A 22,419-nucleotide genomic window follows, 5' to 3' on the forward strand; every position below is an offset into this window, starting at 1 on the left:
AGACCATCCCCTGTGCTGCAGAATAGTTCAGAAAGCTAGGCCCCGAGCTGACTGAGTGTCCTGAGCGGAGTGGGCCAGGCTGTAACCCCCTCTCCACTTTCCGCTGTGTCTGACCACAGGGCTGCTCTTCACCGATTGTGGTGAAGTTCGCTGACACTCAGAAGGACAAGGAGCAAAGGCGTCTCCAGCAGCAGCTGGCGCAGCAGATGCAGCAGCTCAACACTGCCACCTGGGGGAACCTGACGGGTCTGGGCGGCCTCACCCCGCAGTACCTGGCGGTAAGTTCTTGGGGGGGGCGTGGGGGGAGCATGTGGTCCCCAGGAGAGAGGAGCACACCCAGTGGGGCTCTTACAGGCTCCTTGTCCCCTAAGTGCACCAAAAGCTCGTCTGCGACATTATGAATGCCGGGAAATTCCTGAAATCAGCATCGATGAAGAATATTTTTCCAGGTGAAGCTGATGAGCATAGGAACAGGACTCTTCTTTCTAGCCGCATGGAGGCTGAGCGGGGTCCCACAGGGCTGAGTGTCTAACCAGCGTTTCCGCACAAACTCCAGCCTTGGCAGGGGTGCGGCATGCGTGATAGGTGATGACTTAACGGCGCTGAGGCAGCCGTGGTTGGCTCTCTCACCACCTCCCTCCTCGGTCCATTCCACATCAGGACCTCAGATGGAACTTTCCTTCACTGAGTCCTCCCCGTGGAGCGATGTCAACTAAATTCAGATGTTTCTTCATCTATTTGAAACCCAAAACTCAGATCCTGTTTCAGGCCAAATAGACCCAATTCTTTAGCCCTTACATTTCATTGTTTCTAAACTTTCCACCTCCTTGTTTTTTTCTGTTGTGCTGCCTGTTTTACTTTGCCCGTGTCTTTATTAAAATGCCATAATCAGAATGCGAGACAGTTCCTCCCAGGAAGATCCACACAGCATGAGCAGTGACCCCTGTTGTGGACTTTAAAATATCTTAATGTAGCTGAGAGCAATGGAAGGCAGCTCGTACTCCTCTAAGGTTTTATTTATTTTTACTTGAACTACTGCTAAAGCGTGCTACTCTACCCCCCTTTTCTGCTTTGGAACCTAAATGCTGGACTACACATTATTAATATAATTTCATAGTGTGCCTTTGGACCTTTTGTTCTAGCCTGTGTGTGTGTGTGTGTGTGTGTGTGTGTGTGTGTGTGTGTGTGTCTGTCTGTCTGTCTGTCTGTCTGTCTGTCCGTCCGTCCGTCCTAATTCTCTCCTGACATTTGAACTGTCCCTCTCAGGATTGTATGACCCATTCCGTACTTTGTAGCAGAACCAATACTGTTCTGTAAAAGAGTCCTTCCTGTGACCTTGAAAGGTAAGATCACCGTGCTTCTGCAAGTGAGGAAAGGGAGAGGCTTAAGGGAGAAAGGGGCAGGGGATAAACTGGGAGACTGGGATTGACCTACACACACTACTATATATAAAACAGATAATTAATAAGGACCTACTGTATAGCACAGGGAACTCTACTCGATACACTCACTGTATTGGCCTATATGGGGAAAATATCTAAAAAAGAGTGGATATAAGTATATGTATAACTTAATCACTTTACACCTGAAACCAACACAACGTTGTCAATCAACTGTACTCCAATAAAAATTTTAAAAAGGTTATGTAACTTTACCCAAGGTCATGACACTGGTGGTCAATCAGGATTTCAGCCCTCCATGGGTTCTCTCCATCCGGCGGGGCTGCTTCTCCAAGGACAGATGTGACTCACATTCCTCTTTTATCCACCCCACCCCACTGCCTGTTGGTGTCTGCCATGTAATTGCTACTCAAGACATGTCTGGATGTCTTGCTGGAGAAGCGTGCCTCTCCTGTCTTCCCCTGAGTTATTAATACAAGCAGTGACCAAGTTTGCTGCCACCTTCTAGCCATTTCTCCATCTTATCCACAAAGAGATAAGAGATGAGAGATTTCATCACATGTCTTGCTGAAATCTATATGTGCTTGCCATATCTTTTTCTTGGTCTATCGGTCTAGAAACTTCATGAGAAAAAAAAATGAGTCTAGCTGAACAATCATTTGTTTTTCACAAACGTGTGTTTCTCAGTTGTTCACAGATCATCGCCTTAAGTACAAGAATTTCTATCAGAGATTGACGTCAGGCTCACCTTTTCGTAGTTTCTAAGAATCCAGCTTCCTGCTCCACCATGTCTGAAAACCAAGACACACGTGCCTAGCCCTGGTCTTCTCAACCATCTCCCATGCCCCAGGGCTCACAGAAATCTCTGGCACATGTTTCTTTGATCACATCTGAAAATTCTTTCTGAATCCTGAAAGAGAATTCATCCCCACCTCATTGATAAGAACGTGTTCTTACACGCTCTGAACTACGTTTTCCCCTACCGAGGGCTTCCATTCTTTCTCTGCCAAGTTTGCTCTACCCCTTTCGATCGGAAGCCCATTTCTCTGAAAAGACCCTTGGCCTTTAAGGCATCTCCTGCCTCTGTGTTGAGGGTAGATTCTGACTGTGGCTCACCAAAGAGTGGTTGTCAGTGGGAAGAATCCACGGAAGTAGTTTAATGACACTCCAGGTATTGCCACTTACTAATCAGTAAAGATTATTAATTCCTCAGAGTATCTTCAAAGCTCATTGACCTTGACTAAACTTTAATTTTTTTTTAATATCTAATATAGGAGAGAGTAAGGGCTTGCAACCACAAGAGAATGGGAAACCCAAGAAATCAAACCAAGATAAGGGATTTCTCTCTGTCAAAACAGATAATTCCTAGCTTCTTCCTCTTTCTCATTCTGTGTGTCTGTGTGTGTCTGTGTGTAATGTCTAGGTAGTATACTACCCTGAGTCGAGAAGGATGAATGAAAGTTGCAGACGTATGTCTGGGAACTGTTCATGTTTGTTTTTGTCTTTTTTTTTTATTTTATTTATTTTTTGGTTGCATTGGGTCCTCGTTGCTGCGTGCGGGTTTTCTCTAGTCGCAGTGAGCGGGCTTCTCATTTGCGGTGGCTTGTTGTGGAGCACAGGCTCGAGGCGTGTGGGTTTCAGTAGTTGCAGCACATGGGCTTCAGCAGTTGTGGCACATGGGCTCAGTAGTTGTGGCCACGGGCTTAGTTGCTCTGCAGCATGTGGGATCTTCCTGGACCAGGGATCAAACCTGTGCCCACTGCATTGGCAGGTGGGTTCTTAACTATTGTGCCACCAGGGAAGGCCCACAGCTGTTCATGTTAATCCCCATAGGGATTACGTTAATCATCGTAACTAAGACACGTTGAATCAGCCACCGCTATTCCACTCTCCTTGGTGCTTTTAAGTCAATTGCTAGATGCCCATTTCTGAGTCACATCCAGTTGTAGAGTTTCCTTCCTCTTAAGCTGAGGAGACCTACCATTACCTGGAGGAGTGGCAGTGCTCTCCGTTAGGTTTCGCAGCACTCCAAACAAATTCTGAGAGCTTATTTTTTAAATAGTGAATTCATCTGGTTCCTCCTAAGCTCATAGTACCATAGCAGTTTTTTAATAATAAATTTGGTGAATCTATGCTTTTAGCATCCATGGACTTTTGAGTATAGGAGATAACTCCACACTTGCCCCCAGGTACAAACTGCGGCTGTATTGATCAACCAAAAGGAGAATATCAATAAGCCCAGTCAAACAGTATAGCACCTAAGTTAACCTATAATTCAATTGATGTGGACGAATAAAGGAGTGCTTTCGAACAGTAACCACATGCCTTTACCTTGTGGTACCCACCGTTTCTATATGGGGGATTAAATGTATTTTTGGAAGCTCTAGGAACAAAATACAGAGACCTTTTCACAGCTGTCTTCATTTCTTTTTTAAAAGATGCTGATGTATTTATCATGCATAGCATCAGCATACATAGCACCAGATACTTGTGAGTTCTGACAAGTAGTATGTTGCTCTCTGCCAACGAAGACCATCTTAAGATGGGCGACCGTTGTCTTGGTCATGAAGTCATGACAGTGACTCTGGCTGCAGATACGTACACTTACGTCTGTAGGTATTACAGTGACTTCTCTGTTAGCCCAAGAGTCAGTGAATCTATACCTCTCTAATGAAGGTTGTAGGACACTGAGCTGTGAAGGAAAGCGGAGGAGACCTAGGGATGGACCGCGATTGACAGAGATGAGTTACAGGAACTACTAGGCTCCAGAGAGAGAGCATTAGTCACGCCATGTTGGGTCCCACAGATTTAACACCTGGTTGTTAAAAAGTAAATTGATGAATTGTTTTAAGGCAGCTACGTTATTGAGTTTCCCCAGTGTCTGTGTTTTTTAATAAAGATTAGACATTGACATGGATTTATAGCCCCAACTCTCGGAACCTTCAGCCCATTAACAGGCAGCAGCAACCAACTATGTAAATGTAAAGGGAACGGGACGTGCCCTCAGTGGACTTGGGAAGTTCCCTTGACAGTACATTTCCAAGCTCCACTTCATTTTGACAGTACCTTTCTCTTTTCTTTTGCAGCTTCTGCAGCAGGCCACCTCCTCCAGCAACCTGGGTGCATTCAGTGGCATTCAGCAAATGGCTGGTAAGTCATGAAGCGAGCCTTGCCTTTTGACCGTGCTGTTGTCTGAATTGGGGATGGGTTCAGAAGCTGGGGAAAAGACGAACAAAGGGTAACTACCGGTCCTAGTTGCTTTCTGGCTTAGGTGTTAAAATTAGAGTCAGCTGCTCAGAAGTTGATCTTCTAACTCTGGCATCTCCAACAGTTATGAGAAAATTTGGGGGGCTGAGAATTCCTGCACAGTACCCTCCACAGTTGTGTTTATTATTTTTTTTTAATGGGTTTGCCGGCTGGGGGATTTCCAACAAGATTCCTATATCCAGGGCAGCTGCCATGATTGACATCCCTCTAGAATTTTAATAATAGGCAGTCAATAAGAATGTTTTGACCTTCGTAATGAAAGTCAGGCTTGCAGGCCTATCTCTGATACCGTTTGCAGTCCCTTGATAACCACAGACAATTAACAGGGTGCCTTTTTTTTTTTTTAACTTCAGAACCCCAGTTGACAGAATTGCGCATCAGAATCTTTTATGGGAAAGTAGAATCTTCGTTCTTGAGCAAAATCAAAGTGGGACTGGATTTGAAAGCCGGCTGATGAAGGATTTCTTTTTATTATGAGCTGTGTCAGTAGTAACTGAGGGGCAGTGATTAGTGAAAGGTCAGTCCTGCTGTGTCACCTTCCAGGCTCACATCCTAACCCACACCACGGGGCCAGGGAAGGCAGCCCGCACGATGAATCAGAGCACAGGTGCCAGGAACCTGCCGCGAGGAGCAGTGAGGAAGCTTCTTCCTTGCTTGATTCCGAAAAGATAGGGGAGCGCAGGCAAGGAGAACAGATTTTGGGCGCATTAGAATCGAGCACAGTTTGTTTTCACCAAGGACACCCTGAGTCAATGAAATGAACCCAGGATGTACAGAATAAAAGGCTGATTTCCTTATTTGTCACTATGAAAACTCCTTTTTTCTTTTTTTTTTTTTTCCCCTCCCACATGCATATCCTTGTGGGGTTTTTTTTTTCCTTGTTTCATTTTGAATGGATCTGGAGACACTGGAACGAGCACACGCAGATTTCTGTTCCTGTATGTCCAGTTGTTGTCAGCCCAGCCTTTTGTGGCGGCCTCCAGGGTTAATATAACTTGTCTGATGGGACATACTCGCCTACAGCAAAAACAATGCTCAGTTACCCGTGGGGCTTTAAATCTGGTACCCCCAGCTTGTTCTATTGTAATAACACTTTTAGATTATTGTGGGAAAAAAATACATGTTAAAATAATAAGTAGTGAAACCGTTCAGCAGAATGTTGACAAATACCTTTGGGGAAGCTGGCCTTGGAGCTGAGCATTGCCTTGAACAGTTGATTTATTTTTAGTTCTGTGAAGGGGATCGGAGAGACAGCACTAAAATATTCAGAGAGTTTTCTACGTTTTAAAAAGAGAAAACCTTCCAGATTGCAAGCTCTGAAAGAAATGCTGAGATGTGTTGCATTTTCCGCCAGTGCAAGATTTGGTTTTCTTCTAATCGAAGGGACCCACCCAGACCCAGAATTAGAGTCTTTCCTTAGAGGAAGCCTCAGGCTCTCCCGTTCCCACAGTTGAATTATGCAAAGAAGGTCACTGGGTCCTGAGGCTATTGCCAGGCATGTTTTCTCGGGTGGACGGTGCGCCTTGTCACTCTTCATTAGGCCACAGGCGCCCATGGCTCGCCAGGTCAGGTCAGGATGGTAGCATCTGCACGCCGTGTGCTCATTTAAAAATGGAGGGTATCTGGGAATCACCTGAGAAGGTGCATGGGGCAGATGGCTAATTTAAAGGTGGTCTGTGAATGCGCTTGGCTCTCCAAAATACCCCTTTCTCGAACCTTTGGCATTAAATTCAGCACCGAGGCTGCCCAAGCTGTGCATTCGAAGGCCGAGTGGCCCATTTTCCACTGTCACCTCGAGTAGTGAGGACCAAGGACATGGATGTCAGGGTTCTGTCTGCCTGGCCATTTCTATAACAAGTATCCTTCATTCCTGTGGAGAATCAGGTCTCATCTTCCCAAGTGTTGGAAGCATCGTGGTTTGGGCTATTTTTTTCAACCAAGTGCTCTTGGCCCCCTGCTCTTTCTCTTCTCCCAAGAGTAGGGCTTAACTTTTGTCAGCGCTAGTCACCTAAGCCAGTCTCAGAAAGTGGGTGGATCATAGAGGCCCCTTCTTGGAGGACGTTTCCCCAGAGCACCGACTTGTGGGACAGAGGGCCCCTCTTCCGCATTCCCCTAAAAAGCCTCTCTTCCTCCCCCCCACCTCTGAATCACCGATGCTCCGAGAGGGCGTGGCCTCAGCCCTCACTCCTCTAAGTGGCACTTGTGACTGTTTTGCGTGGATGAGTAAGTAAATTTATAAGTGTTGGATACAGTCCCAATGAAGCTTAAGTGAAATACCTGGTTTTTTAATTAAGAAATTTGACTTTAGCCTGATGTCTAAGCCACAGACCATTACACAACCTAACGACTGTATCTTCATGAACGAGTTGTCAGAGACTTGGGATCAGCGAGTTGGTACAGCGTCATACGTGTCACACAGCCCGTGGTATTGACATACACGGTGGAAGCAACATGAAGGAGCCCGCGAGGTGGCTCATCCCAAAGCACCCCTGGGTTTACGATGCTGGTAAATTGAGTGAGATTGTGGCAGAGAGAGCGGGCACCTCCACGATGCAGATGCCACGTTCATGTCCTCCAGGGCCAGAGAATAAACTCCATGTGGAAAATTCGAGTACTGCAGCTGAGAGCACCATCACCAAAGAGTGAAATATCATTTCGGAAAACGAGCACTGTGCTGTGAACAGCTCTCAGAACAGAATGGTCTGTCCTTCAGGAAATTGAGGTGTCTCACTAGAGTCTAAAATGTCTCATTTGAATGAGTAAACATTTTCCGTTTGAGGAGAAAATAAAAGAAAGCTGGAAAAAAACAGAAAAAAAAATTAGGAGGAGACAAGTTCCTAAGTACTTACATCAATAAAATTGAATGAGACATCAACTATACTTCTTTTTTCAAAAAAAAACAACACCATTTTCCTTTCAAACTGAAAATAACTTCAGGCATGTTTTATAATTTTATAAAAGGGAACCTTTACTATATCTGAAATTTAAAAAGCAGAAAATAGATTAGTAAGGATAAAATTTTTATAAGCTGACCGCATTTATGTGCATTCTTCAAGTCGATTGATTTCACTTTCCCTCTCATAACTTCTGATAAAAATGTGTCCATTTCTCACTCAACTGTGGTATTCCATGAATTTCTGAAATCTCAAAAACGTGGGGTCTGTGTTCAGGCCAAGGGTCTGGATTTTTCCTGAAGAAGAAGGAATTAAGGGGAAAGTGGCTTTCCGGTTTTCCACTTATTTATGACAACTGTCATCTCAAAAAAGCATCGTGTTAGCAAAACAAGGGCAGTATTGCACAAGTTTGCTTTTCACAGAGCTTCTTGAAATAATCATGGGGTTTATCCTCACAGCACAGCCAAGGATAAAACCACTACTTGTTACTACGTAACAGTTGGGAAAACTGAAGTACAAAAAGTTCGAATAAGTTCTGTGAGCCCAAGGACCAGGAAATGGTATTCTGTGCGTTAGGATACAGAATTCCCAAATATCATCACGCTTTATGAGATAGGGACCGTTAGCATCCCGTTTTACAGGTGGGACAACTGAGGCAGAGAGAAGTTAATTAACAAACTTGCCCAGAGTCACTAAGCTAATCAATGGCAGATCCACGTTACAAACCGATCCAAACCCCGAGCTCCCTTTGGCCCCCGAGATGGTCACACAGCGCTCCGCGTCTCCACAGATCCAGGTATGTTCTGTCAGCATGAGCCTGGGTGACTGGTCTGCACAAAGGGTTGAAGAGGCCAAATAACAAACGACTCTGAGCCATCGATAAACAATGCAGGAGAAGCCCCAAACTGCTCAAAAAGCAGCAGTTGTGGGTCAGCCCCGGGAACACCTCCTCCCTTCGCTCTGGACAACATTCCAAATTTATTAAGGGGGTTGTTTTTTGTCAGGGGAAGTATTTTTCAAGGGTGAGGGGTTGTTAGTAAGAGATTACAGAGATTAAGAAGCGATGGCCAAAGAAGAGCATCTTGTGATAAACAAGGGAAAACTGCTTCCCTTAGACTTCTGATATTCAGGAAAGCTGGTAGTAATTCGCTTCCAGAATATCTGGCCTAAGTTTCCAAAGTCACAGTGAAATCATAGAGGGCAAATATTTTCCCAGAACAACAACATCGCAACTACTTTACCTGTTGGAGATCCCCTCCCAGCAAAGGCGGGCTTGGAATGTCTGTGACGAGCGAAGAGGGAAGAAGACTTCAGCAAAAACTGCATCGGAGGCTGAGAACCTCACGTCAGGGACACACTTGGGAGGTGTGCAAACTGGACCCACGAAGACCCCGAGTTCTTCCCACAGCCAAGCAGCCTCCTCAACCCACACTTCCTGCGAAAAGTGCTAACAGGCCTTCTGAGAATGTGCCATTACCACCCCCATCTGTCACTTTTTAACAGACCTGATTGGCAAGCGCTTGTAACAACTGACATCTGTTCTCGCTCATTGAAATGCAGATTTATGGTAATTGCTCCGAACAATAAGACAGAATTACCTAAGGTGAACATTAAATTAAATTTTCATGCTCTTCTCCTTATAAATAATTTTTTTTTAATCGTAAGTTTCAAGTAGGCATAATGTGCATCTGTTTGGTACATAATTTCTTCGTTTGGAGAAGGGTTTTCTTTTCCCGAGTAATGAGTGAAAAGTTGAAGCCCTGTATTCCCCCAATTTTTTTTTTTTTTTTTTTTAGCCCTCTCGATCTCGGCACACTGTTGGATTTCCTAAAACTCGTTTAAGTGTTTTGCATTTCTCGTCACCCAGATTGTTGCCCCTGGTTTGACGGGTGCCCATCCGAGCAGCGTGCTTTGTGAGGTTAAATGGGGGTGGTTTTCTTCTCAGAGAAGAGCTATTTGCCAAACCAGAATCAGCATCACACACCCACACACACCCCACGCCTCCCGTCCGGTGCCCTTTCAGGATCCTCGCGTGGGAGGAGCCGTGATGAGATGGGCTGGTGGCCACTGGAAAAGCAGAGGCGCTGTGGAAGGAACAGAGGAGGATGACAGGACAGGGTGTGCTCACAACAGAAACAGACGAAGAAACAACCAGAAATGTGAATTCAAAGTCAGCAGAGGCAGACACCCCCTTTCAGACAGCCTGGGGGGCCCAGGACTGGCCGGGCCCTGGTGGGTAACTCTGGCCGTCCAGGGGCTGAGTCTGCAGCAGCTGGAGGTCTGGAGAGAGGGTGTTGTGGGTACCCGGAGAGCCTGGTACAGTTGAGGAGGTAGCGGATGAAGCTTGGGGTGTGTCCCCACGAAGCTTCCGAGCTGCTTTCCCAGCGTGGGACAGACGCCTTTCCCAGCAGCAGCGTGGCCCCCAAGCCCCTTCCCTAAATGAGAGGGGAGGGGAGGGGAGGGGAGATGTCCACGCTACAGGTGAGGAGCCTCTGGCTCTGGGAACATCCGGGGTGGGAAGAGACAAAGCATCCGTCACGGAGGACGTGCGCTGCTGTCGGTGAAGAGTCCAGCTCCACGAAAATTGCCCAGGCTCTCACGGAACCCCAGATGCACCCCTGTGATGTGCCGATGTTAGCAGTGCTTAGAAGGCCCGGGAGTGGTGCAGGGGTGTCCTCCCTGGGACGGTTTCTTTCTGGGGGGATGGACTAGAGAATGGGCTTCGGGCCTCCACCTGGCCGGACAGAAGGACACCGTGCAGGGAACAGGTGCCTCTGTGGCCCCATGGCCCACGTCCAGGCGCAGCAAGACCCACAGGAGGTGGGCAGGCGCACCTGTCGAGTCCCCGCGTGCGTGCTGCCCCCCAGTTTCCTAGCTCCAGCCTTGGCATGGGACCTGCCCTGGTGTCAGCCACCAGCTGACATGTTCTTGGAGAATCTCTAGTTGGTTTTGTTTTCTTTCGTTGGCTTGACTGTGTATACATCTTGGTTCTGAGGGGGAGAAAGAGCCATCTTCTTTCATCCTTTTTCTGCATTCTCTGCGCCATCACTCCCGAGCTCTGATCTCTTCTCCATTCCTCTTGTCGCCACCACCAACCCCAGGCCTCTTTGTTCGATGGTTTTCTACCAGGACTCACATGCATCACTTTTAGGCTATCTAGAGGCGTTGGAAGTCCTCCAGCTTCTTAGGATCTGCTGCCAGAAAAGTGCATGCATCATACACATGCTTTTTCGTAAAACTTCAGGGAGCTCAGAGACACACACACACACACACAGACACACACAGACACACACAGACACACACACACACACACACACACACACACACACACACACACACACACACACACACACACACACACACACACACACACACACACACACACACACACACACACACACACACACACACACACACACACACACACACCTCATCAGGGGAGAGCTCCAGGGAAGAGCCCCTGAGCTAAGTGACAAGCAGGAGGGAAGCTGCCACGTGACCCGCTCAGTGTTCAGAAGAGGGTGCGGCCCACCGTTCCCCGAGGATGTGTGGGCCGGGGTCTGTAATGTCTCGATTCTGAGCATGGAGGGGAGAGGAAATGAGGGTAAGAAACTGAAGGGTTGATTGAGTTCAAGACAAGATCTAGTGCCTGGTTAGCTGGGTTCTTAGCTGCTGACGCAGATCACAGGTTCAGTTCCGGGCCCTCTGGGGCTCAGGTGCCCGGAAGCCAAGCAGGGGCACCATTGTACACACATCCTTGCACCCTGGGCTCCTGCTAACCAGGACCCACGCGTGCTCATGCCAGGCAGCATCCCTCACCCACAGCCGTTCTCTGCTGAGATTTCGTCAGAAGGAGCAAGGCCATGATGGGCAGGTGTCAGGAGCTGGTGGACGTTTACATCTCATGTCCCGGCCCCTTTCCTGTGAAGCCCTGTGTGTGTCACCCCTTCCCTCCTCTCGCTGCCTCCCCATGCCCCCCCCCACTTCCCAGGTGGGAACCAAGAGGGACAAAGGCACAGGCGTGGGGAGGCTCGGGGGGCAGGGCGGGACCGAGAACCAGCCTCCTGTCCCCAGGGCTCTGACCTCCCATGTTCTCTGTGGCACGTGGGACTGCGAGAGTTGTTACAAATGCTAACTAAGCGTGGTTAGTGTGTCTGGCACGTGCTTTGTCTTTGGTGCCATTATCCTCATTACTGGGGGGTGATACTGTCGTGATTATTATCCAGCTGATAAGAGTCTGCTCTGCCCTGGGAGTTGTTCTTTAGCTTCAAGTGTACGAAGCATTTACTCTCTTTACCCTCGAGGTCCGTTCAGTTTTACACCTACTTCACAGCCAAGAAATCCAAGAGGCAGACAGTTAATGGGCTCGAGGCCAGGGAGGCTGGCAGAGGGGAGGCCGAGCCCGACTGGAGCTCAGATGTCCTGGAGGCGGAGCCCGTGCTGCCTCCAGTAAACGGGGTCCTTGTCACTGTTGTCACCAGCAGGGGGAGCTGTGCCTTCCAGGCCCGAGGAACACAGGACAGGTCAAAGGGAGGAATGTCAGGGTCGGGGCTGGGAACAGGACTGCACCCAGAAAAGTGAGGAGGAGAGGAGGGGGGCCTCCCGGAGCCCGCATGGAGGGCCACGAAGGGACAGACTAGGCGGATGGCCCGGCCTCTTCAGCTCTGCAGCCGCCCGGCGCTCCCCTGTCCTCTTCTCATCCCTGTCAGACCAGAGACACAAGAGGGAGGGGATATGGGGATATATGTATATGTACAGCTGACTCACTTGCTTATAAGGCAGAAACTAACACACCATTGTAAAGCGATTATACCCCAATAAGATGTTAAAAATAAAAAACAAACACCAAAGACGCATGAGAATGAGCTTCTGGATCCAGGCCTGTTTCCAGAAACGGACTGGATTGTCCCCAGTCCCTGATTCCCCTCCGTTCTGATCTCCAGCAGCCTCCTGGGGCGGGGAATGTCTTGTTTTCCCCACTTAATTCTGGGTGCGGGCCCCGGCTCTGGCCTGTCGCGGCCATGTGGTAACGGTTGGCTGGCCGGGCGGCACCTGTGGGTCCTCCTGCTGCTTCTCTCCATCTAACGCTCCCCCTCCCTCCCGTGCCCCCCATTCCTTCAGATGCTGGGGTCACCACGGCCTCTCCTTCCCAGCTTCATCTCTGCTTCCTTTGGTCTGTTTTCTCCCCCTCAGTGCAGTGCGGTGGTTGGACAGAGTTGGCCCTGCCCGGTGTGGCACCCCAGAGCCCGGCCTTGGCAGTGGAGGCGGGGAGGGGCTGAGCGGGGCAGCCCCTCGGGGGTGAGGGGTGGAAGCGGGCACACAGGGAGAGGACGGCGGGACAGAGAGCCCGAGTGTGGTCGGCAGGACTCCGGGACAGCACTGAGTGTCGTGGGTGAGATGAGGAAAACACACGGTCCTAATAAGTATTTGTAGAAGGGATTAATTAACGGTTGAGGGAAACAGTCAATATTTGAAGCTGTTGTAGATACTAAAGAACTAAGAACAGAGAAAAACCTTGTTTGGGTCTGTAGACAGCGCTCTTTTTTTTTTCTTTTTTTTTAATAAATTTATTTATTTTATTTTTGGCTGTGTTGGGTCTTCGTTGCTGCGTGCAGGCTTTCTCTAGTTGCTGGTAGTAGGGGCTACTCTTCATTGCGGTGCATGGGCTTCTTAGTGCGGTGGCTTCTCTTGTTGTGGAGCACGGGCTCTAGGCATGCAGGCTTCAGTAGTTGTGGCACACGGGCTTTGTCGCTCCACAGCATGTGGAATCTTCCCAGACCAGGGCTCAAACCCACGTCCCCTGCATTGGCAGGCGGATTCTTAACCACTGCGCCACCAGGGAAGCCCCAACAGTGCTCTTTACAGCAGCGTGGGAACATTTCATGCTGTGTGTTGCCCTGTTCATTCATCTTCCATGGATCCACCCATCACCTACTATGAGTGAAGGTAGCCGTGTGTGTGTGTGTGTGTGTGTGTGTGTGTGTGTGTGTGTGTGTGTGTGTGTGTGTGTGTGTGTGTGTGTGTGTGTGTGTGTGTGTGTGTGTGTGGACTTGAAAGCGAATAAGGCATCTTTGTCCTCAGGGAACTTAGTATCTAGTGGTGAAGGTCAGCAATACGTACAAACGATGTGAAAGGAGGAGGTGGTGAACGCAGCAGGAGTTCGGAACAGCGATGGGGGAGTTTACAGGTAACATGCAGAAAGTGCGCGTTAGACACTCAGTCCCCCTCCGCGGGAACGTGCCTCAGCCTCTGGAGGGTCCGTGAGGCTCTGACCCAGATGAGCGGGCTGAGCTCCTTCCAGCCCCAGAATCGGGCCGTGGCTCTGCCAGGCAGGCCAGAGCAGGTGCCCTGGGGGACCCTCCAGCCCAGGCCGAGGAGGGTGCTCGGCTGATCTACCCATTGCCAGATGTGCAGACTTCAATGTCGGTGCTAAACCCTCCTCTCGTCTGCACAGCCGTCTGTTGGTGACGGTGTCTGGTCGACTGCGTTACGTCCTTAGCACATTAGAGGGGCCGTGGCAGCCAGGCCGGTCCGTGCTGGTGCACCGCGCGCACACACACACACACACACACACACACACACACACACACACACTCCCCCCCCACACCCCCACCCAGCAGCATCACCCCAAGCACGGCCCCTGGTCTTGCCAGCATGAGTGTGTTCAGCTGCTTTCAGGGGCCACCCCCAGGGTAGGGGCGGGAGAGGGAGTGTCTGATGGGGTCTGCACTCAAGCCCTGTTCCCCCAGCTCCGTTTTCCTCAAGCAAACCTGAAAAATAGGCCCTGGGCTTTTTCCACTCCCAAGGTCTCATCAGAACCACCGTGTCTGACCCCTGATCTGAGGGGAGGAGAGAGCTTTGTTCCCAGCGTCCCCTGCTCGATGGAGCGGGGTCACGTTCACAGGATGCCCCCAGTGCTTTGTCCTGCTTCTCAAGCATCCCCAGGAACTACGTGGGTTTGAGAAACAAATGCTGGCTTTTACCGTAAGCCACAGGACTGGGTACCTCCTGCAAGAAGGCAGAGTATCATTTTGAGCAAAATGAGGACCCGTTTTGCAGCATGGACTTGGGGAACTCTTTTCTGAGTAGAAATAAGTCCTGACTGAAGCAGCCAGGACGGAGGAGCACGGTAAGTGAGCCTGGCAGCCGAGCTCTGAGCCAAGCTGAGACAGGGCTCCACATGGTGGCCGGGGGCTTCGCAGCTGTGTTGCTAGAACATTCTCTTGCCCCTCCATCCCCCCCGCCGTCCCCACCCAGCACTGTTGTCAGACCACTGTCTCCGGTTATAGAGGTTATATTTGCTCAGCAGCCGTGCGTGGAGTACCCGGATTTGAGACATAAGAAGAAGGTAAAATTAAGCCGATGACTTCACTCCCGTATCTTTCTGTGTAAAATTCCTCTGGATGAGGAGAGGACCATGGTTTCCTGCTTCTCGAATGTACGTGGGGGTAAAGGGAATCACGGAAGAAGACTTTGTGCAGAGAACCTGTGTATTGAGAAACAGAAGGAGGGGGAGAAAAGATACTAAAAGTGTACACGGCACAGGCTTCAGGCCCGAGCCCCCCAGGGCCTGCCAGCACCCCCGTGACGGATCAGCCCCAGACCTCTCAGCTGAGTTTCCTTCTCTCTGCCATTCACTTCTTAATTTTCGTTAGCCCTCGATTCATTCTAGCTAAAAAGTAGCTCTCTTTCAGATACAAACACGTTTAAGATGCAGACACAAACATTTTACAAATAAAGATATCACGGCACCGCCACCTTTTTTCATTCTTTGATTCAGCAAATATTATTTGAGTTCCTGCCATGGACGCGATTTCAAGTTCACATTCAAAATAAACCTGGAGAGAGAAGTTCAGGGTCGATAATAATAGTAACAGCAACAATAGTTGCTAACATTTATTGGGGGCTTACATCATGCCAGTTATTATGCTGGGTAATTTTCATTCATCGAGTTATTTAATCTGCACAACCACCACGTGAGGGAAGGTACAGTAACTGTCACCACTGACTCAGGAAACAGAGAGGTTAAGAACTTTGTGCAGAGTCACACAGCTAATAGAGCCAGGAAACTGAATCAGTGCAGCTTCAGAGCAATAAAACATCATTTCTTCTGTAATACCTCATACGTGTACCTGTCGAGTTTAGGGATGGAGAGTTTCCCCTGAAACTCCAGCTGTCCAAGCCCGGATCTCACAGTTTCTTGACAGCCACGAGGTGGAAGGCCCTGCTGTCCATGGTCCACGCAGAAACCTGTTGCTTATCTTGTAGGATGACCTGTGCAGCCTGGAAGGAGGCGTTAGGAAGAGGGTGCTGGGTTGGCACAGGCTGCGTTGTGACACACGAGTCCCCAGGGCAGCTGGGGCGAGTGTGCCATCCCGGAGCTCTCTGCCCATGTCCCCTGCCTTCTCTTTTTGGAAACGGGTGAAGTGGGCCTATTGCTGACGTTGCCTCTCTCTTCCCCCACCCCGCAGGCATGAATGCTTTACAGTTACAGAACCTGGCAACGCTGGCGGCGGCTGCAGCCGCAGCCCAGACCTCAGCCACTACCACCAATGCAAATCCTCTCTCCACCACGAGCAGCGCCCTAGGAGCCCTCACCAGTCCCGGTAAGGGGTCATCCTGCCTCTGGGAGACAGGACACAGGGGTCAGTGCCAAGTGCAGGGTGGACGCGTTCAGACCGAGCCGGACACCAGACTTAATTACCTCTTTAATTTCCTTTTTTGTTTGCCTGTTCTTAATTTATTTTTTTGTTGTTGAAGTATAGTTAATTTACAGTGTTAATGTCTGCTGTACAGCAAAGTGACTCAGTTATACACATATATACATTCTTTTTTATATTCTTTGCCATTATGGTTTATCCCAGGCTATTGAATGTAGTTGCCTGTGCTGTCCAGTAGGAGGACCTTGTTGCTTATCCATTCTGTATATAATAGTTTGCATTTGCTAATCCCAAACTCCCAGTCCATTCCTCCCCAGCTCCTCCATTGGCAACCACAAGTCTGTTCTCTATATCTGTGAGTCTGTTTCATAGATAGGTTCATTTGTGTCATATTTTAGATTCTACATATAGGTGATATCATGCATATTTGTCTCTTTCTGACTTACTTCACTTAGTATGATAGATAATGTCTAGGTCCATCCATGTTGCTGCAAATGGCATTATTTCGTTCTTTTTTATGGCTGAGTAGTGTTCACCACCTCTTCTTTATCCATTCCTCTGTTGATGGACATTTAGGTTGTTTCCATGTCTTGGCTATTGTAAATAGTGCTGCTGTGAACATAGGGGTGCATGTATCTTTTAAAGAAACAAAGTTTGAGCTTGTGTGTTTTTATCCTCCAAGGATAAAATGAGAAAAAAGGTTTTGCGAGGGAGTCTACCCTGGTATTGATTCTCGCACGTTCATGTTGTTTGAAAAATGTGCTGTCGCTTCAGTCCTCATGAGGTTTCCCCAAGATGAGGAAGTCTCTCAGGAATGCTCTTTTCTCCTGTTTTTTTTTGTTGTTGTGTTTTTGGTTTTGGTTTAGCAATTTAAGAATTCTCTGTTAAATCTCAAAATCCCGAATCATCTTCGTCATGATATTTCACACCAGCTCCATCCTTTACATTTGATTTTCAACACCGTGGCCTAGAGGGGACCATCTTTGTTGTTCCTTTGTGGTCCCATTCTGGGCCGTGTCATTTAAAGTGTTTTTTTTCTCCCCCCCCCCACCTTAGAAATTCTGTTGCCTTATTCAAAGGCAGATGCCGTTTTCTTTTTCATAGGAGCCAGACCTAATGTGGTTGCTTAGACACCGGGATTTGTTTTTTGAGAAGCGTTTTGCTGGCTTGCCTTCCTCTCTGTGTTTTCTGGGCCTTGGTGGAGATCTCACCTTCTCCTCTGGTACGTGGAGGAGCTGGCCTGAACAACGTACAAGCCCCCTCCTAACTGGAATCCCCAGGGCCCTCTATCGGCTGCTCCCAAGAGATGAGCTAACTGTCCAGCACGCTCTTATGTCATAGTGTGGAGATTTCTTTCCGAAAAATGGAGAAGGAAGGCTACAGCACCTGGCTTCCAAGTTCAGGGAGCAGTGAAGCTGCCGTAGCCCTTGATGTGTTTACAAAACAGTGTGTTTCTAACACATTTCCTTCTGAGTACAGTTTTGAGGGAGGAACCTAAGAGATGTTTAGGAGAGGCTGGAAGTTGTATCCTCCACCTCATCTCAAAGCAACAGCACATGGGACGTTGCCTTCATTCTTGAAATGTCTTCAAAAACGTACCGTGACTACATGTGGGCCTCATTTCATGCAACAGATAATATTCCTGAGACATCAGCTTCGTTGTTTTTTTCAAGAGATTAAGTTATAACTCTAATGCAAAACATAAACTGGTTATTTAAATCCTTTTTAAGACATACACATTTTTGACATGGTATATTCCCGCTTATGAAAATAATAGTGATTTTTTTTCTTAAAAACAAATTAAATATTTGATCTCGCTAATGTATCTGTTTTAGAAATCAGCTTGAAAAGTTTTTTAAATGAGAATTATCCTCTCGCTGTGAGGACTGTGAAAAGATGACATTAAACCAGCACAGACTCCGTACACCTGAAACTAACACAACATTGTAAATCAACTCTACTCCAATAAAAATTTAAAAACAGCACAGAGCATTGTACATGCATTTTATACATTTATACATGGATCTTCAGTCAGCAGCTGGTATTTTTAACTATATTTTGTTTGGAGTGAAACAACTAAACATCCCTCAAAATCTGAATGCTTTCTTAATTGTTCATATGAAAAGGAAGAAGATTGGCTTTTTTCTTTTTTTTAAAGAGAAAGCAATATTGACTTTATTTTGGCAAAAGTCAATGACTGTAATGTTTCCAACCTTGGCTTTCAGCCTTGACTCCCTTGCATTTAGAGTAATCAGCAGAAACTCACCACATGGTTGGTAACAAGGTGGAAAAAAAAGAAAACTCTTTTTTCTGTGAAGACTTTTCCTTATATGGCGAGGAGCCAGAGTCCACCGTTTGGCCCATCAGCCCTTAAAGAGATTACTATTGTAGTTAACACTGAAATTATTCTGCTGTTCCAGAAGTGACCATTCTCGTGATGGACATTTGGGTTAAGGGTATGTGGCCTGTTGTTTGCTTGGCAAGGTTCATTCGACTTTACGAAAATACATTCTTCCTTTGTGATATCTGGGCATATATATGTGCCCAGGACATTCCGGAGAATCAGAATTGATAACTCGAACGTCTTGTTCTCCTTTAAGAAGGCACGTGGGTTTAAGAAGCCAGGTGCAAAAGTGTCTGCCAGCTGATCAGTGTCGATATTACAATTGACAGTTAGTGCTTTGAGCGTCTGGATAGCCTTAGGTGCTGGCCTGGGTGCTGGGGACCCAGCAGTGAAAGGATATGTACACTCCCCACCCCCGGGAGTCTCCCCGTCTGTTAGGGGGACTCGGACAATGCACAGTCGTGTGTGCCAGGCAAGCGCTGTGAGCAGAGAGACCGGGCAGAATAAGATGGAGGGAGTGCAAAGGGTTGAAGAAGCCTTGCCCCCTCTGGAAAGGTGGCATTTGAGCAGAAACCTGAGGAAAGTGAAGGAAGCACGTAGATAATCCAGAGAAAGGGTGTCCAGGCAGAGGACAGAGCAAGCACAGGCTGTGAGGCAGGAGGAGGCCTGGCACGATCACAGCCTCACGTGGAAGGCGTGGTGCTGAGCGGGGGCGGAGGGAGAGGTGAGAGGTGAAGGGTGAGGGGTGAGAGAGAAGGTCCATGTACATGGATCCCTTCCATCCAGTATGGTCAGGAGCACAAATACATAGTGACCTTCTTAAAGTGCAGGGCGCTCAGGAGCCTAAGAAGAGAGCCAGAATATTTAAGGAACTTGAAACATGTCTGACCATTTTCAGCTTCTTCCCGAGACCTGAATGAAAGGGAAAATGTGTCCTGAGATGCATTTTCTTTCGGCCAAGCGTCCTTCCCTCTGCCCTTAACATGGTGTCCAGCCCTTCTGGAAATTCTGCCAACGGAGGTGTCAGGGAGAGTGGTTTTTCTCTTCTCTGTTGAGGAATGCTTTGCATAAGAGCTGAGAGTATTTGATTAGAATGCTGAAGTGTAGCAGCAGAAACGATTTAAATCTACGTTTCAATTATTTTTCTTAAGTGTAACTAAAAAAAATCTGGCGTTTAAGTGCAAGTAAATTATTTGTCTAATTTCCACCAGGGACTCTTTCAAAGTCACAGGAAAGGTGGTTAGTAAGAATTCATGACTCTCCACTTCATCAGAGCAATTTCCCAGGAAATAAAAGGGAAAGAAAGCTGGTCCCAAGGCCAATATGATTTTTTATTTTCTAAATAATGAAAAACAGGGCTTCCAGTTGAACCGTGAACCAGTCCATTCAAACTGTAATGTGAATCAAAGCTTCAGCCCACCCTCCTGCACAGGCCTTGTTTTTACCCTGTTTTTAAAGATAGATGTCTCTTATGCTTCAGACAAATCCATCTAGAAAGTAAAGGGACAACTCAGTCCTCAAAACTATTAATTTTTTTAATAATTGTAAATTTATCATTTCTGTTTTGCATACCCAGGAACAAGCTCCCTACAGCATCATTATAAATGATTTTAAACGGTCTGTGCTTTAAGACATAAAAAATTAAGCATTAATTAAAAAAAAAAATCCCCTTCAGCAATAAATAGGTTTCTTTGTCTCCTGGCCTTGAAATAAACATTAAAATCATCTCGGTTATTTTGGTGATGAAATGATTCAACCTTTGAGAACATTTCTCAAAGAAAGCAGAGTTAAAATTAAAACATAAAAAAAGAAAAATCATCTCAGTTGGCCATGATTAGAATAAGTGTTTCTTCCAATTATCAGATGGTAGGGAATAAAGTTAGAAATTAAATCATGAAAAAAAAAACCAGGTAAAGGCATATTATGCCTTTAATGAGTTTCTCTGAGGTCTTTTGAAGCCTAATTTAATCGTGTTTCTTGTCTTTCATTTTGATATGATAATTTTTCCTTTGTTTACTTCAGTCTCCTATTTAGTTAATTAATTCTTGGGTCATTTCTTCTTACCCGATTTTCAACCTGTTTTTGAGGCATGAGTCTCGATATTGGTATAAAGAGGCAAATTGTCTGTAAGGCATGTGGCTAGGTCTTAAAGAAAGATAATATCTGTCTTCTACCCAGCTTGTAGATTTGTTGCCTTTGCCTGGTAATTTTGAGAACTTGCGCAAGAGGGTTATCATTACCACACGCGAACATTTCTCTGGCATTTCCTGTCTGAAACATAATGTTGCATTCATGTACCACATTATTCCACTGACCTTCTTCTATTTTCTTTTTTCTTTTTTTTTTTTATAAAAGGATGTTTTAAAATTCTCCAAATGCTTCTGTAAGTGCACTCAGTCAAGTGAACACTTCAGGATAATAGATAATTTCTGTCGACAGTGGAAGGCATTTTAAAATGCTAGGGAGCATTTTTCCCTTCCTACCGTTGGCTTTTCACATAGTTTTCACTCTGAAGTCTAGGCAGTATTTTTTCCCATCTTCAAGACACGGCCCGCCTCCTTGCAGGCTGTGAAGCTTCCTGTGGACTCTTTGAGGGGAACAGAGACCGGGGGTGTTTCCGTGGGATTCAGACCTTTCCCGGGCTCCTCACAGAAGGAGGGCCAGCAAGTGGGCCCCTCCAGTGTCACCCACCGCTATCACCAGGCTGGCTGAGCTTTGGGGACCCGGAAGTTATCCTCCGAGTCATCCCAGAGCCCTTCAGTGTTACGAGAGGCTTTTGTCCCCCCACTAAGTGTCTCTGCACGTGTGTCACCCTAGAACTCGCATCGTGGGAAGAGATGGATTCACAGGCAGACCTAGCCCACATTCTGGAGCCTTCTGCTAGGCAGGGCAAGTCCATGAAAATGAGTTGGGCCTGCACTGCCCTGTCCAAGCCGTCACATGCGGGGGCAGTAGTATCACGGTGGAGTCTGATGGGGCCAGGAGAGAGGCACAGACAGAGGGCGCTGGGGGAGGCCATCTCCCCAGGCTGCCGAGTGATGCCACGACCTCGGGGAGTCTGAAGCCAACCTTCTTCCAGAAGCCTGTTGTTCCCACCGCCTCTCATCCCCGTTGAGACACCCTCCGCCTCTCACTGACCCAGGCGCAAGCCGGTGAAGTGACCTTTGCAGCCAGCCTCTGGTTCACTGTCATCCCATCAGTCACCGTGTCCAGTCGGTTCTCTCTCTGAAACATCTTTTATCCTCTCCCATTGACACCCCCCCGGGTGAAGCTCCTTTTGTCCCATTAGTGCCGCCACCAGCTCCATCTTGCACACTGTTAACAAAGCCAACAGCTCGGTTCAGACACTTTCACACGGTTCACTGTGGTCTCAGCTAGAGCAGGACAAACTCCTTAGCATGGCCTTCAGGGAGCTCCCTGACCTGCCTCCATCCTTTCTCCCCAGAACTGCCGCGGCCCCCCAGCCCCCAGCAGCCTACCCTCCAGCAACATCGGGATTCTTCCTCCCCGAAACACACTGTCGGCCTTCTTGCCTTTGTTAAACCTACTGGCTGCTCTGCCTTGAATATCTTCTCTCCAATTTCCTCCTGTGAAAACCTCCTACATCACTCCTTTATTACAGTGTCAATGGTTGGGAAGATTCATGAGTAGGTCTAAAATCGGTGTTTTTAATGCACATTATAAAAAGTATAGTTTATACTGCTTTCCACAGATTAAGCAGCAGTAAAAAAAAAAAAAAAAAAGGTTTCTAGTAATTAATAAAAATTGGTTTTAGTAGTCTCATACTTATCTCTTAAGAATCAGTGCAAATGTCATCTCCACCATGAAGCCTTCCGCAAAGAATTAATTGCTTC

The 22,419-nt window shown here is 47.5% G+C and overlaps 1 protein-coding gene across 7 annotated transcripts in view; it reads left to right on the plus strand.

Moving 5' to 3' along the window:
• The window catches only part of CELF2 (CUGBP Elav-like family member 2), a 527,424-nt gene that overhangs the window by 465,328 nt on the left and 39,677 nt on the right, over positions 1-22,419 (plus strand). For all 7 annotated transcript variants that reach the window (XM_082648491.1, XM_082648492.1, XM_082648496.1 and 4 more), the window contains 3 exons: positions 120-278; positions 4,487-4,550; positions 16,033-16,167. In XM_082648491.1, the coding sequence (XP_082504617.1) occupies positions 120-278; positions 4,487-4,550; positions 16,033-16,167 (358 nt within the window). The remainder of the gene's footprint in view (positions 1-119; positions 279-4,486; positions 4,551-16,032; positions 16,168-22,419) is intronic.

This window comes from Grampus griseus (genome assembly GCF_964374135.1).
Source record: "Grampus griseus genome assembly, chromosome: 2".
Lineage (NCBI taxonomy): Eukaryota > Metazoa > Chordata > Mammalia > Artiodactyla > Delphinidae > Grampus > Grampus griseus.